The sequence below is a fragment of the Sorghum bicolor genome, chromosome 10 (assembly GCF_000003195.3).
Source record: "Sorghum bicolor cultivar BTx623 chromosome 10, Sorghum_bicolor_NCBIv3, whole genome shotgun sequence".
Lineage (NCBI taxonomy): Eukaryota > Viridiplantae > Streptophyta > Magnoliopsida > Poales > Poaceae > Sorghum > Sorghum bicolor.
The window spans coordinates 54,263,371-54,289,068 of record NC_012879.2 but is presented as its reverse complement, the minus strand read 5'-3'; the positions used below and the strand labels follow the sequence as shown (position 1 = coordinate 54,289,068).

Here is a 25,698-nt window from a genome sequence, read left to right as displayed (position 1 = left end):
CGGAACTAAACAAGGCCTCAGCTCAGGTGCACACTTTCATTTGCCTGGTTTCCCCTCAGAAATCAGAATTCAGAATTCAGAAAGAGTGGCCCGTGCGTCGCCACCAAAAGAGCCAGCAGAGCCCAGGTGTCGTTCTGAACTGCCTACGGCCTACCAGAACATTTTGACGGATAGCCTCATGAACGAACGAAGAAATAAAGAATGGCCCGTGTGTCCTCGATCTGAATTCCTTGTGGTGGCTGGTGGGTAGATAGCTGCCTGCCGCTGAGCTGGGAATGGCAACTGTTGCCATCAATTTCAAACCTGATGGGCATGGGACCTGAGATATTTGGCGCCCGCAGGTCGTGGACAGCCGGAGAAGCTTGTGCTTGCAATAATGCCGTTTCATAATGCATATTTGGTTCTCTTTGCTAAATTTTAGTTAGCTAGGTCTTGTTTACTTCCAAAAATTTTTGCAAAATATAATTAGTAGCACTTTCGTTTGTATTTGACAAATATTGTCTAATTATGGACTAACTAGACTCAAAATATTCGTCTCGTCAATCCCGACCAAACTGTGCAATTAATTTTTATTTTCATTTATATTTAATATTCTATGCATACGTCTAAAGATTCGATGTGACGGGGAATCTGAAAAATTTTGCAAAATTTTTGGGAAAGTAAACAAGGCCCTAATATTATTTTAGCTACTCTTAGGTGACTAAAGGAACTAGACTATTTTAGCTCCTTTTAGTCAATGTGTTTGGAGCTTTAGCTACTAAAGTGACTAAAGTTTAGCTAACTAAAATTTAGTTGGTGGAACCAAATAGGGCCTTATTACTACTGATAATCGCGTTATGCTATTTATTTTCCTTGCTTGCATGCTGAACCACGACCATTTCAAGTAATTAATTTTGCGAGGAAAGTTTCCATGCTCCGGAGAGAAAAACAGAAGTGCCCCCTAGTGCATTTCTTTTCTCTGGCAAATTCTGTCTCCTCCTCTTTGTGCCACCAAGAGTTGTCCTACCTAGAATTTGGCTCTCCAAATTGAGCCAGAAGCTCATTGATAAGTATGTGTGGCTGTCCTCCTTTGCCGACAAAAGAAGTTATCTGTGCTGCTATCTGACCGCCCAAAGGGGCAGGGAAATGGGTTTTTGAATAATTTCTCCTCATTGACCTCAGATTATCCCTCCCTGAATAATGCTCCAGCCAATTGTTTTTTTCTTTTCTTTTTTTCCCTTTCTTTTTCCCTGGAGAGATCAGCCCAGTCAATTGGTTTCAGGCAGGCCTTTCCGGCTAATTCAACCCCCAAAAAAAATTGCAATTAGTAACGAGACATGTTTCATCGACAAGTCCCCTGGTGCCTTGCCTTGCCGTTGCCGCCTTTGGCAACAGGTGTGGCCTCTTCTCAGTTGAAAGAAAAGGGGCCGTTCTGACGGGTTCGTGTCAAGCACAGCAGCCCAGCCCCTTCAGAGTTTTCAGCGGGGGGATAATGAACAGGTGCGTGGTGCCTGCCAACTCCTGATCCCATCTGATAAGCACCGCCTTGTTTACTTCCACCCCAAAATCTAAAATTTTTAAAGATTTTCTGTCACATCGAATCTTTAGACGCATGTATAGAGTATTAAATATAGACGAAAATAAAAACTAATTGCACAGTTTGATCGAAATATATGAGACGAATCTTTTGAGCCTAGTTAGTTCATGGTTGGACAATAATTACCACTAACAAACGAAAGTGCTACAGTGTCACAAAATTTTTCTTTTCACCAACTAAACATGGCCTTAGCCGGTACGTACTGTCTGTGTCTTACAACATGCCTGATAAGCCAACCAACGATAGATAAAAACACCTGGTTCCCATCCCATGTTTCACTAATCAATCAGTCAGTCAGTCAGTTAATGAGGGAGTAGCTGTCAAATTGGGACACAGCACGATGCCACGAACACAAATGGACACAAACCGAGACGGGAACAAAAAAAAAACAAATGAAAAAGGCTTCGCGATTTCTTTACTTACGGGTGCGGCAGCGGCGTAGTGCTCGTATGCGTGACTCAGCACCGTCGTTGTGTCGCTTTGCCGAGCCGTCCACTTTGAGAGCGCGGGAGAAGCCGAAGCATGAGGCCACCGGCAAAACGACATCTCACCTCCGCCGACCGATAGAATCCGGACGCGCGCGCAGCCTCCGCCTACCCTGGAACCGCGGCGCGTGCGCGTGGCGACACGTCGCGCCGCCGCCGCGTCGAGAACCTTGTGCCGCGGGCGCACGCCGCACGGCCGCGCGCGGCTCCTGATTATTAGCGCGGGGCTGACTGGGCGAGGCAAGTGAGATACCCTATCATATGTAGGGCCTTGTTTAGTTCTCAAAAAATTTTGTAAAATTCTTAAGATTTTTCGTCACATCGAATCTTTAGACGTATGCATGGAGTATTAAATATAGACGAAAATAAAAACTAATTGCACGGTTTGGTCAGAATTGACGAAACGAATCTTTGAAGCCTAGTTAGTCTATGATTAGACAATATTTGTCGAATACAAATGAAAGTGCTACAGTGTCGATTTTGCAAAAATTTTCGGAACTAAACAAGGCCTAGATCTTCCCGTGCTGTCTGCTGTGTGGATCAGCACACATTATTGTGATCGGGCACAGCCTGGCCCGTGTTCTTCGGCGCACCGACCGGTCAGCGCGGGCCGGGGGAGGCGCGGCGGGCGCGGGCGCGTCGTTGGTTCTGCTTCTCCGTGCAAGAAAATCATTGCATCTCTCCGTTCGTGAACGGGGGAGTTTCGAGCGGCGTACGATCTCTCACGTAATCACGTTGCATACCACGTAACCTCTGTGATCATTGGCCCAAGATCGTTGTATTCCGTGATGATTGAGTTATAGTAGCAGTAGTACACTGGAGAGAGTCCGTGTCTGTGTCACGCACGTAAAACTACTGTACTGATGATTGGAGTCAGCACACGTCTGGACTTGTAAACTTCTGTACCTCACGAGCTCAGGATCAGCGATTTTTTCTTTTTTTTTTCGGAATTGTTTTTTTCTTCCTGAACGCCCTCTCTCGCTGGATTCTTCTCGGTACACCTTGAAAATGAAACAAGTTCCATAATAACTGCACAAGGTTATCATCACTCTACGCCTTCGCCTGCCGAGCCCTGATCGTAACCTATATACAGCATATCATAAAATCAGCACGGTTCCTTTCCTGCACGAACAGACGCGGCCAAGTTGCCCTTGGCACAGGCCAAGCGGCAAGCGTCGACACGGACAGCCGCTTTCTGCGCGCCCGGTAGTAGGGTCCAGAATATTTAACTATAAAATCATAAAATTTTATATAAATATAAAGAAGATTTCTTTTATAATTTGATGTGGAGCCCGGCCGGCCGCCCGGATGGCCGGACGGTGGCTCCGCCAGTGGTAGGGCCGGTGCACAGGCGGCATGCACATGCAGGCAGGCAGCCTGAAAACTGAAAGGCAGCCGAATACGAGCCTCGCCTCGCCGAATCGCGATGTGCCTTTTGCCGCGACGACCGCCTGAGGCGCGCGCGCGTGTGCGAGGGAGAGGATCAGAGGAGGCGTGCGGGAGCGGGATCGTCGGTCTCCATCGGTCCCCCGCGCTCCGCCGTGTCCGGGATGCCGTCGATCATCCGCCTGGGGCCCCGGTCTGATACGTCGCTGCGCTTCTCTAAACGCTTGGCCACAAATGATCCCCCCGCAGGAATCGTGTCAACAATCGGCGGATGCCCGGAGACCCGGGGCCGGAAACGAAAGCGGCTGCCGGATGGGCCGGCATGGCGGCGGCTGCTGCTGCTGCCCGTGCCCGCACTCCGCAGGTTCTGCGACGAAGCTGACGGGGAGCGTCGGTCTCGGGCTCTCCCTGGCATGCAGTGCGGTGCGGTGCGGGGCAGTGGTTTCTTTTTGTTCAGTCACTGAGGCCTTGTTTAGTTCCCAAAAATTTTTGCAAAATTTTTCAGATTCCCCGTCACATCGAATATTTAGACACATGCATGAAGTACTAAATATAGACAAAAATAAAAACTAATTGCACAGTTTGGTCGGAATTGACGAGACAAATCTTTTGAGCCTAGTTAGTCCATGATTGGACAATATTTGTCAAATACAAACGAAAAAGCTACAGTGTCCATTTTGCAGAATATTTTGGAACTAAACAAGGCCTGAGAAAATATCTCGGTTTCACGATTAATTTAATTGGTTGATTATTTGTTTGAAAGTTTGTGATGGCATCTCCCACTGCAGTCTTTGATTTGAAGCCCATATATACGAGACCTCGCAGTTCAACTGCGGACACTACAAACCAAAAGGATGTATGTCAATGTCAGGTCGTGTAGTGTACTCCACGTGTACGTGTACCCGAACGATATGATATGACACATGTTAATCCCGCCTGTTCGAACTGATGACGCACTGCAAACAGGATTGCAAGTGGGCAAGCACTGCAGCATACCCTATGACCCTGCTTATACACTAATCTGAAAACGGTGGTTATACGAGTCAGGCCCCGTTTACTTACGAAAATTTTTTAGATTTACATACTGTAGAATTTTTGTTTTATTTAACAATTGATGTCTAATTATAAATTAATTAGGTTTAAAAGACTCATCTTCTGATTTATAGATAAACTATATAATTAGGGCACTCACAATGCAGACTCTATCATAGAGTCTAAAGTTATTTATTACTTCGAACAATGTAGACTTGGAGTCTAAATAAGACTTAGAGTCTTATTTTTTTCTTCTTCTTTCTTCAATAAATATGCTGCCACATCAGCAAAATATCATAAATAATATGCAATTAAGTGTCTTGGACTCTGTGATAGAGTCTTGCATTGTGAGTGCCCTTAGAGCAAGGCTAATAATACAGCCAGCTGCTGGCTGTAAGCTTTCTTTACAGTCTTCTTGCAGTCTACTCATATAATGGTTAGCTCATCACTATTAATATATGGTCCACTTGTCCCTCTCATAAACTTTCTTGGTTTTTGTGTCTGAGCCGGCTGTAAGCTTACGGCCCGCTTTTACTCTCTCTCATCTTCTCTCTCATCCACCTCAGCATTTAGCCGGCCCACTATAATACTTGCTCTTATAGTTTTTTTTTGTTTTCATTTTCTTTTAACTATACATATGTACCAAGGTTCGATGTGATAGGTGAAAAAATTTAAGTGCAGAACTAATCAAGCCTCAGTAACAATACCGATGCTGCAATGCGAGACAGCCGAGACCCAGGTACCGCCGTGTTTTAGCTGTACGTCAAACACAAGTCGCCATCCTGCCGTGAAAACCGAAAGAAAATCGCCGTTTGCTCCGTGAATCCTCCTTCCTCTGCTCCTGCTCTGCTGATGGAAGCAAGAAGCATCCAACTCCGCCACTCCCATGGCATCCGCCGTCCTGTGTGTCCCCGCCACGCACCTGCACTGCATTCCACGCGGTCCCACCACCGGACCAGAGATACAGATACCTAGGTCCCCAGCGCACGCAACCCCGTTCCCAATCACCGCCGGCCACCATTATATAACCCCACGCCTCCTTCCTCCCGCTCGGGCTCGGATTCCCATTCCATTCCATTCCACCTGTACTGTACCCCGCCACCACCACCCACGGCCACGCTGCCCGCCCAAGCAAACGAAACGAAAGAGCGCGGCCGACCGACCGACCAGAGCTGATCGACCGACCGATCGCCTCCCTCTTGCTCAGTTGGTCCCCATGGGGCGGCGGCTGAGCGCCTCCACCGCGGCGGTGGCGTCGGCGGAGCCGCTGCTCCCGCGGGCGCTGAAGCGCGGGGTGCTACTCGAGCGGTGCGCGTCGCGCGCCGACGACGAGCTGCAGTGGTTCCGCTCCTGCCTGCGGTGGGTGTGCATGGACCACTCGTCGGGCCCAGCGCAGGCCGCGCTCTCCTGGCTCCTCTTCCTCGTCCTCGCCATCATCGTCCCGGCCGCCGCGCACTTCCTCCTCGCCTTCCGGGCCTCCCGCCGGCCCTTCTCCGCCGTCGTGCAGCTCTCGCTCTCGGCCGCCTCGGCGGCGGGGTTCCTCTGCCTCTCCTCCTCCTTCCGCCGCGTCGGGCTCCGCCGCCTGCTCCACCTCGACAAGCTCCGGGGCAAGAGCGACCGCGTCAGGCTCAACTACACCGCGCGCCTCGCCTTCTCCTTCCGCCTCCTGGCCTCCCTCGTCGCGCCCTGCTTCGCCGCCGAGGCCGCCTACAAGGCCTGGTGGTACGCCACCTCCGCCGACCGCGTCCCCTTCTTCGCCAACGACGTCCTCAGCGACGTCCTCGCGTGCTCCCTCGAGATGGCGTCTTGGATGTACCGCAGCGCCGTCTACCTCCTCACCTGCGTCCTCTTCCGGCTCATCTGCCACCTCCAGGGGCTCAGGCTCGAGGACTTCGCCGGATCGCTGCTCGAGGAGGTCGAGGAAGGACGGGCTGGGGTGGAGACCGTGCTCAGAGAGCACCTCGACATCCGCAAGCAGCTCAAGGTCATCAGCCATCGCTTCCGCAAGTTCATCGTCGCTGCTCTGCTCATCGCCACCGCCAGCCAGTTCGCATCCGTGCTTCTCACCACGCGACGCGACTCCGTCGACGACCTCCTCAACACCGGCGAGCTCGCGGTGAGTAGTCCTTACTAAGTTACTACTGCTGAATTGCTCGGTTTTGTGTTCAAATTCTTATGAACTGCACTGCGCTCGATTAGGCACAATTTTTTGAATTCCCAAATTCATTCGTCCAATTATGTTTCCTACGGCGAACCTGATTAAGGAGGGAGAGAGATAACTTTACAGAGACTGCTTTCTTAATTTTGACGGAATCAATAATTGCCGATGCCTCACGTTTTTTTCTTTAAAAAAAAAGGCGCAACTGGGACAATATAGAATCTTTGAGATGACTGATGGATTGCCTACGTGGAGGGATCAAGAATCGGGCCTAATCAAATGGGGAAAACACAACAGGTGGTCTGAACGCGAATTGGACTGGGAATTATGGATGGTTGTATTGTGTTGTGACCCAATAGCTCGTTAGTTAGTAATACTGATTAGCGTGGTGTCAGAAACAGAGAAACTGAGGCGTGATGTGATACGCGCCCAACTAGCTAGCTATGATCTGTCTGGCGCTGGGTCTTGATTCTGAAAAGATCTCCCGCTACACGCCTATATTCCTCTCAATTCTGGAGGTAAACATGCAAAAACACTCTGCCAAAGCCGTGTGAGTAAGGACATTGATAATGGTACTGACAGTTTACATCACAAGCAGAGCAGCTAAATTCCAAGTTTCTGTTGCAACTTTACTTCAGCTATTTTTTGCATTACTACAAATGTGAGTCAACATAGATTGCAGTTTACACGAGACGACACTTCATCTGAAAGAGAATGCTTAACAACTATATACTCCAGTTAGAAGCATTTTGAAAGCATGCCAGGTCAGAGAGTAGGATTCCCGGACTCACATCCTTGCACACTCCACAGAGATTCCAGCCTGTACTACTAAAAGCACAATTCCAGTTTCAGAGTCAGACTGCGATTTATGGATTTATGGTAGCACAAGCTCGCGTATTTATTCCAACGACAGTTTCAAAATCCTAAGAACGATTCAATGTTTCGATCGCTGTCTATCTTTTTCCTCCCTGACTGACGACTAGGGATATCCTAATATTTTGTTTTCTTCACATTTTTTTCAGCTATGTTCAGTTGTGCTCATGTCCGGGCTCATCATAATCCTGAGCAGCGCCGCCAAGATCACCCACCAGGCGCAGGCCCTCACCGGCCACACCACCAAGTGGCACGCCTGTTGCACCATCGAGCCCGTCCTGGAGGACGGGGAGCCCGGGTCCAACCAGAACTCCATGATCGAGCAAGAACCCGAGAGCGACAGCGACACAGAGTACAGCGAGGAGACCGGCGACGAAGATCTCCTGGAGAACACCAAGATTCATATGCCGCATGCGCATGTCATCTCCTTCCAAAAGAGGCAGGCACTTGGTAATCAATCAGCCTACAATTACCTCTCCTCCTACCTACAGTTTATTCTTTTTTCTTTACCCTGCTCCTGTCATCCCATGACTGATTGATTCCCTTGCAGTGACATACTTGGAGAACAACAGAGCCGGGATCACCGTGTTCGGGTTCACGCTGGACCGGTCGTACCTGCATACCATCTTCATGCTCGAGTGGACGCTGTTCCTGTGGCTGCTCGGTAAGACCATCGGCTTCTCGTGAAAAAAAAAAAGAAAGACAATGTAAAAGGAGAGGTGTGTCCTGTGTCCAACGTCCGGGACTCCGGGTGGTCGTTTCTGAGAGTTGACGCATGTCGTGGTTGCCTTTTTTGGGGATGGATTTGGATGTGCTTTGTCTTTCGGCCATTTGTAGAAGGGGGTTAGGGGGGAGGCTTTTTCGCGTGAACCGGGCTGCTGGCACGGGAGCGTTCAGCTTGAGCATGTACGCCTCAACGCCTGTGCATGATAGCGATTTTGTATGACGTGTGTAAATTGTGATCTGTGAATCTGTGATTGCCCGTGTCAACAGCCCTTTTGTAACTGTGTGTTGTACAGTCTCGTTAGTGGGCGTGCATATAGGCTCCGTGTGCGTCATACAGCGTGGTGTACTGGTATTGCAGGTTTTCGTAACCTCTTGTTGTAAGCCAACAACATGCTGTAGAGAGAATTTTATACATTTGTAAAGGTTCTTGGTTTCTTTTTTCTTTATCTTTGGGAGTTATGAAATTAGTTCAAGATTTGCTAGTCTCGTATATTTTCTCTTGAGTAAAATTCAGAACCGGTCTCTGTATAATTGGCAAGAGGTGTTATATGAGTCTATCTATATACTCTCAAAATATTATTTTTTGGATCCCTAAATTTGGTTTTAGATCTCATTTTTGGATCTAAATGGGCTTGACCCACTCCATATGCTAACGTTGCCTTGACGTGGGCTAACATACGAGGTATACTTTTTCCATTTTATTCCTCATCTCTAACACTATGGACCTAGATCTAAACAAAATTGGCTTGATTCGAGCCTTTCCTTAGCAGTAGGCCTGGAAATAGGGTCCTGAATCTAGCATGTGGGTCCCATTTATCTTTTTTTTGTTTATTTTAGTTGCCATATCAGAATATCACATCCTTGTTAGCATGTTAGTGGAAATTTCATTATTACATTAACACGATGTTAGTGCGAAACCATCTTTAGAGCTTGCTTGATAGAAGAGCTAATCACTAGCTAGCTAAAAATTAATCTAAACTAGCTCTAGTACTAATTTTTGGCCTACTAGCTAGCCAATTTTAGCTAATTTGAGTTATTTTTAACCCAACTAGTAACTGCTCTAGCTCATCCAAACAGTCCCTTTTATAGATGGAAAAGAGGGTAATTTGATGGATACGAGGGTAATTTGCAGTGTTTCATAGTTGAAGGAGGGCTAATACCTAATTTGTGAGTTGTGATTAAACTCGGACTCCAACAATACTTCGACGAGGCAAAACTGTTTTTGGACTGAAAATCATTAGATTGTTTCACCAAGGAAGAAGTCCACTTTAGGTCCCTCAACTTTCGCAAAAGTCTGTTTTTCATCCCTGAACTTCAAAACCGGGTAAAATACATCCCTCAATTTTTGAAACCATGCATATTACGTCCCTGAACATGTTATGAGCGGTTTTGAAGGCAGTTTTGTTTTTTTTTTGGCTAAATATTTGTAAAATTATAGTAAATCACATAAAATTCATAAAATATTAAATCTGATTTTGTTGGACTCCAAATAAGTAGATCTACATAGTGAACGTATAATATAGTACACTTTAGTACAAATTTTTTATTGTAGCTTTAGATCTGTTTTTTCTATAATTAATTAGAATAATTCATAGGTATAGTTTGTATGGTACACTTGTGGTGAATTTTTTATGTTGGACTAATTATTATATGTTTAAACTATGGTAAAAATTTCATACTCCTTAGGTCATGTATAACTTAGTTATAGATTTATTATAATTTAACAAGCATAAACATAAATAAATCTATAACTAAGTAATACGTGATTCAATGAGTATAAAATTTTTACTATAACTCAAACATAGAATAATTAGCTCACCATATAAATTTCATCACAATTGGACCATAGAAAATGTAGCTATAATTAGTCTAATTAATTACAGAAAAACATAGATCTAAAGATGCATCAAAAAATTTTGTACTAGAATATACTATATTATATATTCAATGTGTAGATCTACTGATTTGAAGTCCAACAAAATTGAGTTTTTTATTTTATGATTTTTATGTGATTTACTGTGATTTTTCAAAAAAATCAGCCAAAATAAATAAAAAGAAAAAGGTAAAACCGCTTTCAGAATCAGGTCAAGGATGTAATGTGCACAGTTTAAAAGTTGAAGGATGTATTTTGTTCGGTTTTAAAGTTTAGGGATGAAAATCAGACTTCTGCGAAAGTTGAGGGACGTAAAGTAGATTTATTTAGGTTTATGCTTGTTAAATCTTAATAAATCTATAACTAAGTTACACATGATCTAATGATTATGAAATTTTTACCACAGTTTAACACATATAATAATTAGCCCAACATAAAAAATAACCACAATTAGACTATACAAATTATAGCTATGAATTATTCTAATTAATTATGGAAAAACACAGATCTAAAGCTACAACAAAAACTTTGTACTAAAGCATACCATATTATATGTTTACTGTGTAGATCTACTTATCTGGAGTACAACAAAATCAGATTTTCTATTTTATGAATTTTATGTGATTTACTATAATTTTACAAATATTTAGCCAAAATAAATAAAAATAAAAAAACAAAACTGCCTTGAAAACCGCTCATAACCATGTCAGGGACGTAATATGCATGGTTTAAAAAGTTGAGGGATGTATTTTACTCGGTTTTGAAGTTCAGGGATGAAAAGTAGACTTTCGCGAAAGTTGAGGACCTAAAGTCGACTTCTTCCTTTCACCAATGTGTGAGATGAACTTCTTCGTTTTCAAACTCACGGGCCGCAGCCCAGGTTCTCATAATAGAGGCCCATCTTTTACTACTGATAACCAGCCTTTCGCACGCCACGGCCTAAGGCCCACGGCCCACGGCCCGGACGGAGAAGGTCAAAATAAAAGGGCACCCCAAAAAAATGGGAAAACGAGACGGAAGACCCCCCAACCGGCCAACCCCAAACCCCGGCCCCAGCCGCCAGACCATCTCGACACGCGGCCGCCGCAGACGAGATGGCCGCCGGGGACGCAGGCCGCGCGCCGACGGCAGCGGCCGCGCAATCGCTGGTGGAGTCCTTCTGCGGCGTGACCTCCGCGACCCCCCAGGAGGCGGCCTTCTACCTCGAGAGCCACAACTGGGCCCTGGAATCCGCCGTCCGCTCCTACTACGACTCCGCGGACGGCGAACCCGACGCCGGCGCCGCCGATCCAGTGCCCCCGCCACCAGCTGCACCAGCCGGAGGTGGGGAGGACACCGAGGATGAGGATTACGTGGTCGGCGGCGGCGGCGACGAGGACGAGGATGATGAGGACTACGTCGATGGCGACGACGGAGACGATGAGGACGCCGCGCTCGCCGCTGAGGCCGCGGCGGAAGAGGAGAGGAGGAGGCCTGTGAAGAGGCAGAAGAAAAGCCACGACGCGCGGGGTGGGAGCGGTAGCAGAAGCGGCAGCAGGGCCAGGGCGGGTGGTGCGAGTGCGCGGGGGAATGTGAGGACGCTCTCCGATCTCGGTGGTGGCAAGGGAACCGCGGGGTCCGACGAGAACTCCGAAGACGACGATGAATGGGCACCACCACCGGAGTACTTCACTGGCGGCGAGACGAGGTAATCTATAATCTCTAATCTCTAGGGTTGGGATAGTTGTCTCCTTCACAACTAGATCGAGGTACTCATCTCTATGATTTTAGGTTGTCTTGTTTAAGTTCAAAATGGGTTGCTGGTGGGATGATATTGTGTTGGGATGATGCTATAATTAAATGTGCTTGAAGTGGAGAAGGCTTCGTGTTTCTGATTAATCCCCATTTGCTGCAGTTAAAGCTGACTCATACTCTGCTCAATCGAGGTGTTCTGATCTCTAGTTCGTCTAGATTGCTTGATTTGTTCTTCATCTCTAGTTCCTCTAGATTGCTTGATTTGTTCTTCAACATTAATAACACTAGCCATTAGCCACAAATAAACAATGCAGACCATGTTGCAGCACTTTTGATAATGGTGCAATGACCGTCCATAGGCTAGGAGTTTATGTTATAATGATAAGGTGCTAGATATTATGCTTGGTACTGTTCTGGAGGTCTATGTGTTGGTTTTGACTTTTCAAGTTTATAATCATGAGAAGAGGTTCAAAACTTGGGTATCTAGCCTGTATCTATCAATATGTCAAATTTTAGAGTTGCTTAGGCTTGCTATGCAGCAATCAGAAGCCACTGGTTTACCCTAGCTAGAAAAACCTAAGAATAAACTATCTGTGAAGGGTAACATTCGCAAAATTTGATGGAAACCCATAGCATGATCTCATTATTCTTAGCAGTAGACTTGAGTTCTGAAATCATTCAAGTGATGGGTCAGAGGCTAGATTAGCACCTTGCTTCACATGGAAGCAAAGGTGACCGGGGTTTGAACTGAACTCCAGCTGGCTGTCCCACAACTCAAACCGGGGTGTGACCAGCTGAACTCGAGGCTAACTCAGTTGGCCTGAAATAAAATTTCTTGTCCTGATTCTTGACATCTAACCTCCGTTTACTTGTTTAGCATTGGGGTGGATTATGATAATCTTGTTTGGGTACAGCTGCTTTTAGATATTTACGACCTGTGTTCCTTTTAATCTAGGATGCAAATGAAGATATTAGTGTGTATTGGATTACTCAAGTTAACCCCAGTGAGGACCAACAATGGTATTATAGAACTTAGTTTGGATGTTTTCGTCATTATTATATGACCAAGAACCACATCTGTCCTAGTTCTGTTGTAAGATAGTAACAACTTACCCACCCTTGACACTGTTACATTTTTTTTTCCTGTTGTTTGACTGTTTCCATATCATATCATGTCTTTTCTGAGAAAAATAAGTTATATTCTCATCAACCACATTACAACACCCTTGAAGTTGGCAGGATCTCGTCTTTGCTTGCCACTTCTTTCATTAAACTAACCAGGATTACAGTTTTGACTTGCCTCATTGATTTGTACACTTTACAAATTTGGAAGCTGTAATGTAGAATCTTGTATATGAAAGAGTGCAAGCATTGTCCGATGGTGTTTGTTTTATCGGCTTTTTAGTCAGTTCTTTTTTACTCTAATGTATATTGGCACGGGATCCATGCTTTTGATTCTTATACACAAATTATATAGCAATGGTTGGTAATTTAATCATATGCTGCACACCCTTAATATATTGGTAGTCATCTAGATTTTATGCTTTACCTTTTTCTTGTGTTCAGTGGAATGGTTGTTAGAGATCGATCAAAACGTAAAAACAACACAGATGAGGTATTCAAGCAAGCTAAAAGGAAGGGGGCTAAGCAAGGTCCGTTTGAGGCTCGCCGGCGATCTAGTTCGAGGAACTTTACTGGGACTGGCAGACTTCTGACAGGTGAAACTGTAGAGCGTGATGCACCACAGCCACCAGAAGAAATTGTCCATAACATCTACTTCTGGAGGAATGGCTTCACAGTAAACGATGGCCCACTTAGAAGTTTCGATGATCCAGCAAATGCGTCCTTTTTGAAGGTAAATAACTGTGTTCTGTGCTACTGCACTTATCACATTTCTGCTTTACTATGCCTAATTTTATGTGAGGCACCACCCACCTTTTCTTCAAACGTATATATAGCTTGTTTACCCCTATTTTAACTCCAGAATGGTACTTCTAGTTAATGTATTTGTCCTGTTGGCACATAGCCCAGTACAGTACGATGTGTGTCAGACTTTATATTGAGCAATAGATTTCTGAGTAATTAATCAGTTAGAAGAATCAAGGGATCATATGGAACTGTATTTTCTTTTCACTTGGAACAAGTACTATTACTTCTGCTGGTTTTCATCATAATGGTTTGCAACTGTTTTGTTTTTAGACTGGTCCCCTAATAATAATTATATATGAATGGGGCAGGAGCTGTTTAGTAGGTGAGAGAGAAATTTTTAATAGCCAGTACCCTCAAATTTCTCACAAGGGGCAGATTGTTTCTGTTTGAGAAATCTGTTTCTCAGCGAAGTCTTATTCACGCCTGAATTGGTATCTGGTCAGGATATGATAGTTCAACCTAATTTAAAACTGTAATTAACACTTTGACCTATATTTGTCAAGTTTTATGAACCAACGAATTCAGGCATAGGCCATGGGATTAAGCAAATGCTTATTCTTATTGAGTTATATATACTTAAGCACTTACCTCATATATGAAGGTTCCACCAGGTATTCAAAGTGGTGGAAGAGGGCCATGTTATTTTTTTCCCCTTAAAATTGCTTTAGTTGTGTTGCAAACTCGCGCCTCTTGGCTCTGTACTAGACACAGAAGCGTTAAATTGTAGACAGAAGGTAAGCTGTAGATGAAAGGTGGATAGTGTATGTTTCAACATTAATAAGATATTTTTTTTGGTACGTTGTAGTTTACTGTCTTTTATCGTGTCTTCTTGTATACTTGTTATCTCCTTCAGGTTGTTAATAAGATATTCTTTATTCCCTCGTATTCTTTTTACTAGAGCATCAAGGATTCTGTCTGCCCAACTGAGCTTGAGCCGGCTGATGGGAAATCTAAGGTGAATGTGAATCTTGTCCGGAAGGAAGAAGAATTTACTGTAAGTGTCATTAGTCTGAGATGTTTGATTGCTTCAATTGTTGAAGCATCTAACCTAATTAACGATATGTATCACTGCCTTGATAACAGGAGCCAGTCAAGCATGCTGCTCCTTTTGAAGGGGAACGCAGGACCCTCATGGAACCTTCTGACAATAATACTTCCAATGCTGCTGCTTCCAGTAGTGTACCTGCTCCTCGGACAATCACAGTGGATGATTCTTTGCCATCAACCTCCCTCCAAATCAGGTTTGCAGATGGCAGTCGCTTGGTTGCCCGTTTCAACACAAGCCACACAATTGGCGACGTGCGGTCATTTATCGACGCGACAAGGCCTGCATCCAGTGATTACACGCTGCAGGCCGGGTTCCCCCCAAAGCCGCTTGAGGACGCGACCAAGACCATTGAGGAAGCCGGCATCGCCAACTCGGTGATCATTCAGTCGGTCTAGCTGGGGAAAACAGGTGCTGACCCTATTCCGTCAAACACGCTAGGCATCTGAAGCTATCACCACCTCCCTTGCTTTGCTGTTCCTTCATTTTGTTTCTCATCAAACCTGGCATTTAACCTTCTATATGGCTTCGTCGTCCAGTAGCTACTTCTGGTATTGGGAGTGTAAAAACAGTGAGATCTGGGTGTCCCCCATCTTACATTCATCTAAAGCATATAGTACAGAACGTATTACTTTGGCCTGCTTGTCCCCTTCAGCGTTTGGTGGGTTAAAGTGCTGCCCCTCTTGTTCTTATCTCATCCCCCCTGGTTGGTAGAATGTCGGCACTTGTGGACAACGTTGGTTGCACCAGATGGCCGATTCATTCCCTATTGCGGTTACTGATGTCCGGACGATTGCGATCTGCGAGGTGAGTTCTCGTCCAGCTTTCAATATGCTAACAAGTTACATGTCGTTGCCTTTCATTTTTGGTGCTGCAGCGCTTCATAATGGGTCTAGTCGATCGCTAGTCTTTTCCAACGTTAAATAACTGCAATTTGTTCATGCGCTACATTTGGTTGACCATAATTTGCGCACCCATTCCTGTTTCGCGTTGCTATCTGGTGACCTGAACTGTGAAAACCCCAGCGCCCATTCCGGCAATTCCGTCCCGTCGATCCGGTGCCCTTTTCGTGCATTTCCTTTCCTTTCGTAGTCCAGTAGTTGCGACGTGGCTTGTCAAGCAGCGACGGTAGCTCGTGTCTTCCCATTCTCAATGGAAGTTTCATGAATTTTTCTATATTTTGATTTTGAAAACTGAGTTTTATCTTCATAAAAAAATTATTCTTATTAAACTTTTATCATCTCTCTTTTTATTAATATAGTCCCACGTCAGCATATTCCTCGTGAACCTATATTAAAACCCATTAAGACTAGCATAGAGTGATCATCGCCCGTCAAGCAGGTGGGTGAGCGGTGAGCCTCGTCCGCTCCTCTGCCCCCAGTTGTCCAGCCCTCAGGCCCCGCTGCAATGAACCCAATGATTCGCGCGTCGTCGTCCCACGTCACTGTAGAGTGTGTTTCTCCCCCCCCAAAAAAAAAAAAAAACATCACTGTCGAGTGTGGAGTTCCCGGTGCGTGTCGTCGTCCCACATCACTGTGGAGTGTGGACTACTGGACTGTGTGGTCACTGGGTGAGGCAGGCATCATGGCGTCCCATGCATCCGGAATCCTGGATCACGGTTTGAGCCCTTGATGCGGGCGTTGTCCACCGAGCAATTCCTCCCCTTTTCCGTACGTGGCGACACCCGGCTGGCCATGAGCCCATGAGATGAGACTTGGGAGACCGACCGCCGGGCGCCGACGCGCGGACGGAAGGAATGAATAGAATTCAGCTGTAAAACTGGCGCCGAATCGGGAGTAAACGACGCCGGAGCGCGAGCAAACGCCACATGCCGCGGCCCGTGCGTCTGGTGGATCGGCGAGTCGCTCGCGGGAGCGGGCGGACTGGGGGAATCGGGGGTGCTGGCTCATCACACGGGCTGGCACAGTGCAGGGCAGGACAAACCGGCCGGGAGCTCGATCGCTTTGCTTGCATGGCGCTGCCTAGCTCATTCTTTCTCGACGAGTGTCTTTGGTTGGCAGCCAGGCCCTCCTTGTCCTTTGGAGGAGGGCCCTACCTGTCACGGGCAGCGGGGCCACCGCGCAGGCCACCCCAAGTCACGGGCGCTCGATTACATTTGCTTTAAGCGGTGAGCTGATTGGTGCACCGGGATTAAGCGTCGTCGGCGTCAGATTCGGCACATGCCATGTCTAGCACTAGCAGGACGTGCACGGGCGAGGGTTCCCATCATCACTTGCTGCTATGATGCCAACGTTCGACGCGCTAGCTACTAGCAGAACAGACTGATCGAATCGAGTCTGTATGTATATTATGCAGGAGAGTACTCAAAAAGTGCAGTACCAACATGTATATATATGCTCCAGTTCCAGAAGGTGAAGTCAAACTCATCTGGATCTCTTAGACAGCAACTAGAGACGTTTGAAGCGTGTAGTACACTATCTGTCACAGTACTGCTAGCCAGTAATTAACTGCGTTCCCCTGTTGGTTCGTTTGAACTATCCACTGGCACTGCACTGCCTTGTGGGCTGACGGAGAAGAAGAGGTGTCGGTCGGTTTTGCCTCTTTGCCCTCCATGATGAAGATGAAACAAACCTTTTGGGGGGTTGCGGACCCAGCATGCTTGACTAATGGTTTTTCTGATGTTCCACCCAACGAATACTAATACTAATCAATGATGATAATCCGGCAGGCACCCGTCATTCCGAGCACCCACTTTTTCGAGGAGTTTAGAGCTCGCCATCGTCCGTTCGTCCTCACTCCTCAGGCAGGCAGAGGCAGCAGCGCATCCATGCACGAGCAGCGATGCGATGCGATGCGAGACCCCGGTCGCACTCCACATTTGGTAGCAGTGACAATCACGCCGTCCGCCCCTCGATCTCCATTCTCTTCTCCCAGCTGCATTTAGATACACCAGCCGCCCGGAACCCACGCTGTACCCAAACCGCACCACACCACACCACACACACACTGCGGCCAGCAGCACAGCAGAGAGAGAGAGAGAGAGAGAGAGAGAGAGAGAGAGAGGAATTAAGCTTTGCCGACACCACACTGCATTCCTTCGGCTGTGCCTGAAGCAAGCAAGCGACCGCTTCTTTCATTCCCAGGCGCGCGCGCGCGTGTCTGAGCTGTGGCTGATTGATAAAGCTGTGGTGGAGCAGCAGGGGGAGGGGGAGGGGGAGGTGGTGATGTCATGATGCCCATGGTGACCATCGCCATGGCCGTGTAGAGGAGCTAGCACTGAAGCCGGAAGAGATTTTTCAGATACAGATACAGGGAGAGAAGGGAAGTGGGCAGGGCGGGATGAGGTCAAGAAGAACTGCGACGCCGGCGGCCGGCATCCTCCTCCTCGTCGCGCTTGTGGCGGTGGCGGAAGCCGACACCGACGCCGCCGATGGTAATGCAGTTTTAGCAAAAACCACGCCGCGTTCCCCGGCTCGGCGTTCTTGGTTTCCTGAAATGTATTTTAGCAGCTACGTCTGCGTGATCGGTGCTCTGGTTGTTCTTGCATGCAGTTGCGGCCTTGGGGAATCTCTACAGCTCCTGGAACAGCCCGGCGCAGCTCACCGGGTGGTCCGCCAGCGGCGGCGACCCTTGCGGCGCCGCGTGGACGGGTGTCTCCTGCTCTGGCTCCGCCGTCACCTCAATGTATGTAAAGAGATTCTCGGCCTCACACACACACACATACACACACACACACAACAAATCTAGACTTTCTAGCGATGAAAACGACAAGATATTCTGTCGGTCACACTGAGCTGTGATTCTATCTAGTATGACTATATGGAGACGTCGGTGTTTACTCTTTTATTCTCCCACTTCATTCCAGCTCCTTCAAAAAAAAGGCACTGAGAAAGCCTCTGATCAATTATCTGAACCTTTTTTCTCATGCTTGCTGAAAAGTTTGTTAGTGCTGCCTAGCATTTACAAGTACATGCATCCACTGCTGCTGCTGCTGCCTTGCTTTTTCCACAAAAAAATGGGTCACCACTGCTGTTATGGCCAAACGGATATTATAATAACAATCAGCACACTGTACTGGTCCTGGGGATAATATAGATACAATAACGCACTGCTTTTCCATGCTTGCTATGATGAGAGCTATGGTCATACATTGTGTTGTCCTGCTCCGATAAGATAGTAAATGCTGTTCGGCATAATTTTGTAACTGAATTTCATTTTTTTATTATCCAAAATTGCCCTTGACAGTATACAAATAAAGTTTGCAGAGTAGAAATATTTACCTTCAAAATGCATGGGGACTCTATCATTTTCAATTTTCTATTCACAATCACTGCTTGCCTCAACTGGAGGTGCTCAAAACTGAAGTACTCTGTCTCTTTCCACGCTTTGCAGCAAACTTTCTGGTATGGAGCTGAATGGTACTCTTGGTTATCAATTGTCAAGTCTACAGGCTCTGAAAACAATGTAGGAGCTAACATTTAAGATTATAGTTGTTCAGTTTTTTCGTGTCCTTTTCATAATTTATACCTTCCGTTTCTAAACCTGCAGGGACTTAAGTAACAACTACTTGCATGATGCAATTCCTTACCAGTTGCCATCAAACCTTACCTATCTGTAATGCCTCCCAACCTGTACATGTTTATTCATGCTATTTGATTCTTGAGATTTGATTCAAAGCGAATGCAGGAATCTGGCGAAAAATAACTTCTCGGGTAATCTTCCGTACTCTATATCCAACTTGGTTTCACTTGAGTACCTGTAAGTTGCTGTCCATTGCAAAGATGCAATACGTTCTGTGATGATCTTTTTAGTTAACACAATCTAACTGCAATGAACCACTGTGTGCAGCAATCTCAGCCACAACTCGTTATTTCAGGAAATTGGTGAACTATTTGGAAGCCTCAATTCACTTTCAGAACTGTAAGGACTACAGAGCTGTTGTTTTCGTATGCATTGCAAGCTTGACTTGAATATTGTGTGGTTGAAATTATTAGTCATGAACATACTGATTCAGTATTGAATATCCTCTTCATTAAACAATATAAGTGTAATTTTGAGCACAAATACAATATTCAAAATATAACATTGCCACCAATAAAATTGTAACCTTCTTTTCATCACAAATATAAGCCCATCTAGGTCTGTCCTAAGTCATAACAATATATTATCTGAAATGAAATTTTATCTATATTATAATATTAGTTTTTTTTCGTGAACGCCTGAACGCTTATTTCCACCAAGAGGAGAACCAGCATATTATAAATCTAGTTTTTATAATGAATCTAGTAATGACAATCTTGTGATGTAAATGTATATAGATTTTTGGATAATTGGTGGTTAAAGTTAAACTAATTTGATTTAGGACAAAGCTAGATGGACTTCTATTTCTGTCCATAGGAGGTATCTATAGAATCTAATAAAAAGAGTTTTTTCAAGAAAAAAACTATTGATACCATTTTCATGTGGACAATCTAATAATCATATAGACATTATTGTTGAAAATTATAATAGTCTGACGCAGTGATCCTAGGGTGACTTATTTTGACCGGAAGGAGTATCCATTTTTAAGTGAGGATGATGATGATTTTATTAGTGTTAGTGCAATATATGATTACCTGCTCTTAAACCCTATGAATTCATCTTATGCTAATTAAAATCCTTACAGCGACATATCTTTCAACAACCTGACGGGGAATCTTCCTTTCTCAATGGGCTCCCTGTCAAAACTTTCTAGCCTGTAAGTATTCAGATCTTCCCCCATTTGTATTTCTGTTTCATGGTTCTGATTGTTTTCTTCTTGCCTGCTATGCAGCTATATGCAAAATAATCAACTATCAGGCACAGTTGATGTCCTCAGCAACATAAGCCTTGCAACACTGTAAGTAGCTTCCCACATATTGATATGACTGCTAACTTTCCTTTCATGAAATTTTATCTGATGATTTGTTACGTATTCTGGTCAACCTTCAAACAGAAATATTGCAAACAACAATTTCAGTGGCATGATACCTCAAGAATTCAGCTCAATTCCAAATTTAATGTATGCACAAGTATGCTTTACTTTTCTGTTTTCTATTTTAATCATCAAGTACATACTTGCTGATGTGTTGGTGCAATTGCAACCACAGAGTTGGAGGAAACTCATTTGTCAATATGCCTGCCTCCCCGCCACCAACTCTGAAGCCACCTCCGAATCCACATGATCAGCCAAACGATCCTCAAGGACCTAGTGCTTCAACTATCCCAGAGACTCCTATTGATCAAGATGACAAGAAGATGCAAACAGGTCCTCTTATAGGGATAGCTGTTGGTTCAATAGCTGCTGCCTCATGTGTTCTTTTCGTGTTGGTGTTCTGCCTTCACAATGCCCGAAAAAGAAATGATGATGAGAGCAGTGAACCAAAAGATAATGTGGGTTCTCTTGCAGTAAACATAGAAAGAGGTATGGTCCTATTTCTTTCTGCATTGTAGTGTTCTACTACCTTACCAGCATTTATTATCAGCTAGTGATTCACAATTCATCAGATCCGAATCGTGGTATTGCTCAGCTAAATAGGGAACACTAAAAATAAATCACTAAAACCACAGGATCTAGTAATTTAGTGAGGTGAGCAAAATGGATCAGCAGCTCACGATTTTGCTGTTGTCATAATTATAAATAAGAAAAGAGTGAAAATACAACAGCCAAGGAAGGTGTGACTTGAATTGGTAAATTGTTGATATCTTTGCATTCCTTGGTGTTTCGTTGCTGCAGCATCTAATAGGGAAGTCCTGAACAACAACCATGAAAATGCTGTTGTAGCAACTTCAGATCTCCAACCTGCTGGAAAGATGACTCCGGACAGAGTGCATGGTACAAATGGTTCTAGTGCCAAAAAGCCAAAGGTTCCTGTGACAGTGACTTCATATACAGTTGCTGCTCTCCAAGTTGCTACGAATAGCTTCTGTCAAGACTCTCTCCTAGGCGAGGGTTCGCTTGGTCGTGTTTACAAGGCTGATTTTCCTAATGGGAAGGTAACAGGATATTTGAATATTTGACCTAATTGAAAATTTTGAGCTGTGCCATTTGTATCCCCTTCCCCTGTTCCTTATATCTAATACAATGGTGAAACGCTGTGACTTGGTCAGGGTTTAGTTTCCATATTTTACTGTTTGGATTATTTTTACCATTTTTTTGCATTATCAACGACATACAGTCATATATATTGACATAGCATTGCTTATGTTAATTGATTATTGGTTTCTTCTGTTTCCTTATAATTCTGAAACTAAATCATGCCTGTGATGACAGGTACTTGCCGTGAAGAAGATAGACAGTGCTTCGCTGTCTCTGTATGAAGAAGATAACTTTCTCGAGGTTGTCTCGAACATTTCTCGGCTGAGACATCCAAACATTGTGCCTCTTACAGGCTATTGTGTTGAGCATGGACAAAGGCTTCTTGTGTATGAGTACATTGGAAACGGGACACTACATGATATACTGCACTTCTCTGATGATGGGACGAGCAAGAAACTCACATGGAACACCCGCGTAAGGATAGCGCTAGGCACTGCTCGCGCTTTAGAGTATGTTATGTTATTCAAGAAAATCTGCTATTTTCATTCCAAGAGAAGACTATGTTATTCTGGTAGTATTGTACCACATGTAACATCAAACTCTCTAGGTACCTGCATGAGGTGTGCCTACCCCCCGTGGTACACAGGACCTTCAAGTCATCTAACATCCTGCTTGATGAAGAGTACAGTCCACATCTGTCTGACTGTGGGCTTGCTGCTCTGTCACCGAATCCTGAGAGAGAGGTAATTGTTTCTGACGAAGCATCATCATCAACATTTTTTTTTTCTAGCTGCTACTTTGGGCTAAGAATATGTTTGTTATGTTATGCCGGCCGGGGCCCAGGTTTCAGCTGAAGTGGTTGGCTCTTTTGGATATAGCGCCCCTGAGTTCGCCATGTCAGGAACATACACCGCAAAGAGCGACGTGTACAGTTTTGGAGTAGTGATGCTAGAGCTGTTGACAGGCCGTAAGCCACTAGACAGGTAATAATATGCCTGCCATCATTTCTGATCTTGTCATTTGCAGTATTAGACTATTAGTGAGTGCAACTGGTAGCTAGACGAAGCTGACAATTCAATCTGTCCCTTGTTGCGATTTGGATGACTGTTGTATGTGTCTACCAGCTCCAGAGGGAGGTCAGAACAGTCGCTTGTCAGATGGGCAACCCCGCAGCTCCACGACATCGATCTACTCGCCAAGATGGTTGATCCGGCACTGGATGGGCTGTACCCTGCCAAGTCCCTCTCCCGTTTCGCCGACATAATCGCGATCTGCGTCCAGGTACATTCTTTATTATCTTTGGTGCCGCATAAAGTCCATCTCTCCTTCCTCCTTTGTTAAAGCCTAGCTTGTTCTTGCATCGAATCGCATCGCATCGCATCACCAGTTCCCGGTTTGAATTGAAACAACAATCATTGTTAGTGACCACCGATCGAGTCCAGTCGATCGTCCAACAGCAGCAAGTCGATCTGTCATAAAATAGTTTCAGAGGTGGACTAAGATGGCCATGCATTTTTGCTTGCAGTCGGAGCCGGAGTTCCGGCCGCCGATGTCGGAGGTGGTGCAGCAGCTGGTGCGGCTGATGCAGAGGGCGAGCATCATACGGCGGCAATCGGACGATCTGGGCTACTCGTACAGGGTCCCCGACCGCGAAGCCGACGTCCTCTGAAGTTGCTTCAGCAGCTATACTGTGTGTATAGCTACAAAGCACTGCACAGTTTATATATATGTTTAAACCAAAAAAAAAAGAGAGCAAACAAAAGAAAACAGATTGGGGGTTGAGGCAGCACCTGACTGAGTCAGGTTACTTTGGAGTTGAGTGCTGCTGGAAGCTGGATCACTGAAACGTGTTATTCTGTCCTCTGTTAGTGGCCAGTCACCTGTATGTAATGTAAATGACATTTGAGCGACATGGATAGCGTTTGGAGTGTACCGGGACTTTTTCGTGAGCTGTGAGTGTCATGTATAGAGTGCGCTCTTGCAAGTGGTCGATATATATATATATATATAGAAGGGGGAAAAACGTGTCTTTTTTGATGTGTAATTCTTTGACAAGCCGCAGACGGTGACCTGCCCGTCCTGCAGCCTTGCTTTACGGCGAGGCAAAGCCAAGCTCCTCCGATTTGCGGCGCGGCAAGCTTATCGCATGGAACGCATGGACCATGCAGGCAAAAGCAAAGGCAGGCCATGGTGTCGAGCTCAGCCGCTAGCGCCGATGTCAAACGTGGTGGGATTCGTCGATGCCGACGGCTTTGGGATATCCGTGCTGGTGTCACCATCCGCCACTATGCTGACTGCCGAGTACTGGGACCTTGTTTAGTTCCCAAAAAAATTTCAAAATTTTCTATTATATCGAATTTTACAGCATAAAAATAAAAACTAATTATATAGTTGTAATTTGCAAGATGAATTTTTTGAGCCTGTTTAGTTCATAAGTAGACAATAATAAATACAAATAAAAATGTTATAATTTTACAAACTGAATGGGCCCCTACTCCTCCTGTGCACCGTCGTCGTCCGGGTCATTTCGACTGCAAATTGTTCGTTTACTGCAGGGCAGCAGTGCTCTGGTGACCGAGGGAGCGAATCTTGGAACAGATTGGGTTGGCAGGCGGCCGACGGACGAGCGGTTGGAAGAAGGATTCGACACGCGTGTTGTCACGACAGTCGATCGGTCAAGCCGGCCTTGTTTAGTTCACTCCGAAAACCAAAAAGTTTTTAAGATTTTTCGTTACATCAAATTTTTCGACATATGTATGAAACATTAAGTATAGACAAAAATAAAACTAATTGTACAGTTTACCTGTAAATCACGAGACTAATCTTTTGATCCTAGTTAGTTTATAATTAGACAATATTTGTCACAAACAAACAAAAGTGCTACAATAGCAAAATCTAAAATCTTTTCCCATCCCCTACTACGAATAGCTCGATCGATTGGAGTGGACAGACGAGAGTTGTTGAACGTCCGTTCAGCTAGGCTTGCACTCACACGTAAGACTAGCGATACTATGCACGTAGCCTTCCGCTGTCGCATGTGCGTACTACCAGCGACCGGGTGCCAATGGGCAATGGCTATCCCTATTCGCGTAGCCTAGGGCGGCGACCTACCGGCTTTGCCTACTGCCTACTGGGCAGTGGCCATCAGCCCATCACAGTCTCAGGAAAGGTTTTTAATTTCGTTATGCCAAAAATTTCGGACACCACCGAAATTACCGAATTTTGCGAAATTCGGTCGAAATTTCGCCGAAATTTTTTTAGAGACTAGCACATGAAGTATGCTTTTATCTTAAAAAAATAGATCTAAACAAGTATCAATATGATTTATGATTACACATCTATTGAATAGAAGAATATGCAATATAAACAATAAAAAAATATGAGTCTAAAGTTATATAGCACATGTATTAGTATATAATAAAATTTCGGATTTTTCTTTCGGCCACCACCGAAATTACCGAAATTCGCGAAATTTCGGCGAAATTTCGTCGAAATTTTGAACCCTGGTCTCAGGCTCCTGACAAAAAACCATTCGATAGCTGTGAAATCTATAATCCCCACCAAAACTCATAGATTCCTTTTAATTCTACCATTGATTTAGATTTTTTAGCATTAAATGCTATTGTTTTTTTAAATAGCATTAATTAAATGCTATTGTTGTAAAATTTTACATTCTCTATTTGGCTGACTGCCTGATATTGATGCTGGTTTATTGTGAAAAAAAACCAAAAACCAAAAACTTTTTCTTTAAGGCCTTGTTTATTTCACCCCAAAAACCAAAAACTTTTTAAGATTCTTCGTCACATCAAATCTTGCGGCACATGTATGGAGCACTAAATATAGACGAAAATAAAAACTAATTA

The 25,698-nt window shown here is 45.0% G+C and overlaps 3 protein-coding genes across 3 annotated transcripts; all 3 read left to right on the top strand.

Moving 5' to 3' along the window:
- On the top strand, positions 5,518–8,711 carry LOC8067683. Its single transcript, XM_002438667.2, has 3 exons — positions 5,518–6,595; positions 7,660–7,960; positions 8,061–8,711. Exons 1-3 carry the CDS (start codon positions 5,696–5,698, stop codon positions 8,195–8,197), a joined length of 1,338 nt encoding a protein of 445 aa, XP_002438712.1. The 5' UTR covers positions 5,518–5,695; the 3' UTR covers positions 8,198–8,711.
- LOC8067682 (plant UBX domain-containing protein 4) lies at positions 11,125–15,456 on the top strand. Its single transcript, XM_002438666.2, has 4 exons — positions 11,125–11,796; positions 13,410–13,698; positions 14,671–14,766; positions 14,856–15,456. The coding sequence occupies exons 1-4, from the start codon at positions 11,204–11,206 to the stop codon at positions 15,213–15,215; spliced, it is 1,338 nt and encodes a 445-aa protein (XP_002438711.1). The 5' UTR covers positions 11,125–11,203; the 3' UTR covers positions 15,216–15,456.
- On the top strand, positions 17,509–23,851 carry LOC110430757 (protein STRUBBELIG-RECEPTOR FAMILY 8-like). The gene is made up of 16 exons (XM_021448671.1): positions 17,509–18,211; positions 18,330–18,462; positions 19,171–19,242; positions 19,327–19,392; positions 19,465–19,536; positions 19,627–19,698; positions 20,444–20,515; positions 20,591–20,656; positions 20,753–20,818; positions 20,907–21,220; positions 21,533–21,792; positions 22,070–22,344; positions 22,443–22,578; positions 22,679–22,818; positions 22,960–23,116; positions 23,361–23,851. The coding sequence occupies exons 1-16, from the start codon at positions 18,118–18,120 to the stop codon at positions 23,502–23,504; spliced, it is 2,139 nt and encodes a 712-aa protein (XP_021304346.1). The 5' UTR covers positions 17,509–18,117; the 3' UTR covers positions 23,505–23,851.

What these genes read in the sequence shown, in the direction of transcription:
- LOC110430757 (XM_021448671.1), top strand. Translation starts at nt 18,118, where the DNA reads ATGAGGTCAAGAAGAACTGCGACGCCGGCGGCCGGCATCCTCCTCCTC. An exon ending in GGCTCCGCCGTCACCTCAAT is followed by an intron (nt 18,463 to 19,170) that starts GTATGTAAAGAG and finishes CACGCTTTGCAG; the next exon opens with CAAACTTTCTGGTATGGAGC. An exon ending in AACATAAGCCTTGCAACACT is followed by an intron (nt 20,657 to 20,752) that starts GTAAGTAGCTTC and finishes ACCTTCAAACAG; the next exon opens with AAATATTGCAAACAACAATT.
- LOC8067683 (XM_002438667.2), top strand. Translation starts at nt 5,696, where the DNA reads ATGGGGCGGCGGCTGAGCGCCTCCACCGCGGCGGTGGCGTCGGCGGAG. An exon ending in TCAACACCGGCGAGCTCGCG is followed by an intron (nt 6,596 to 7,659) that starts GTGAGTAGTCCT and finishes CATTTTTTTCAG; the next exon opens with CTATGTTCAGTTGTGCTCAT. An exon ending in CCAAAAGAGGCAGGCACTTG is followed by an intron (nt 7,961 to 8,060) that starts GTAATCAATCAG and finishes ATTCCCTTGCAG; the next exon opens with TGACATACTTGGAGAACAAC.
- LOC8067682 (XM_002438666.2), top strand. Translation starts at nt 11,204, where the DNA reads ATGGCCGCCGGGGACGCAGGCCGCGCGCCGACGGCAGCGGCCGCGCAA. An exon ending in TTCACTGGCGGCGAGACGAG is followed by an intron (nt 11,797 to 13,409) that starts GTAATCTATAAT and finishes TCTTGTGTTCAG; the next exon opens with TGGAATGGTTGTTAGAGATC. An exon ending in CAAATGCGTCCTTTTTGAAG is followed by an intron (nt 13,699 to 14,670) that starts GTAAATAACTGT and finishes TCTTTTTACTAG; the next exon opens with AGCATCAAGGATTCTGTCTG.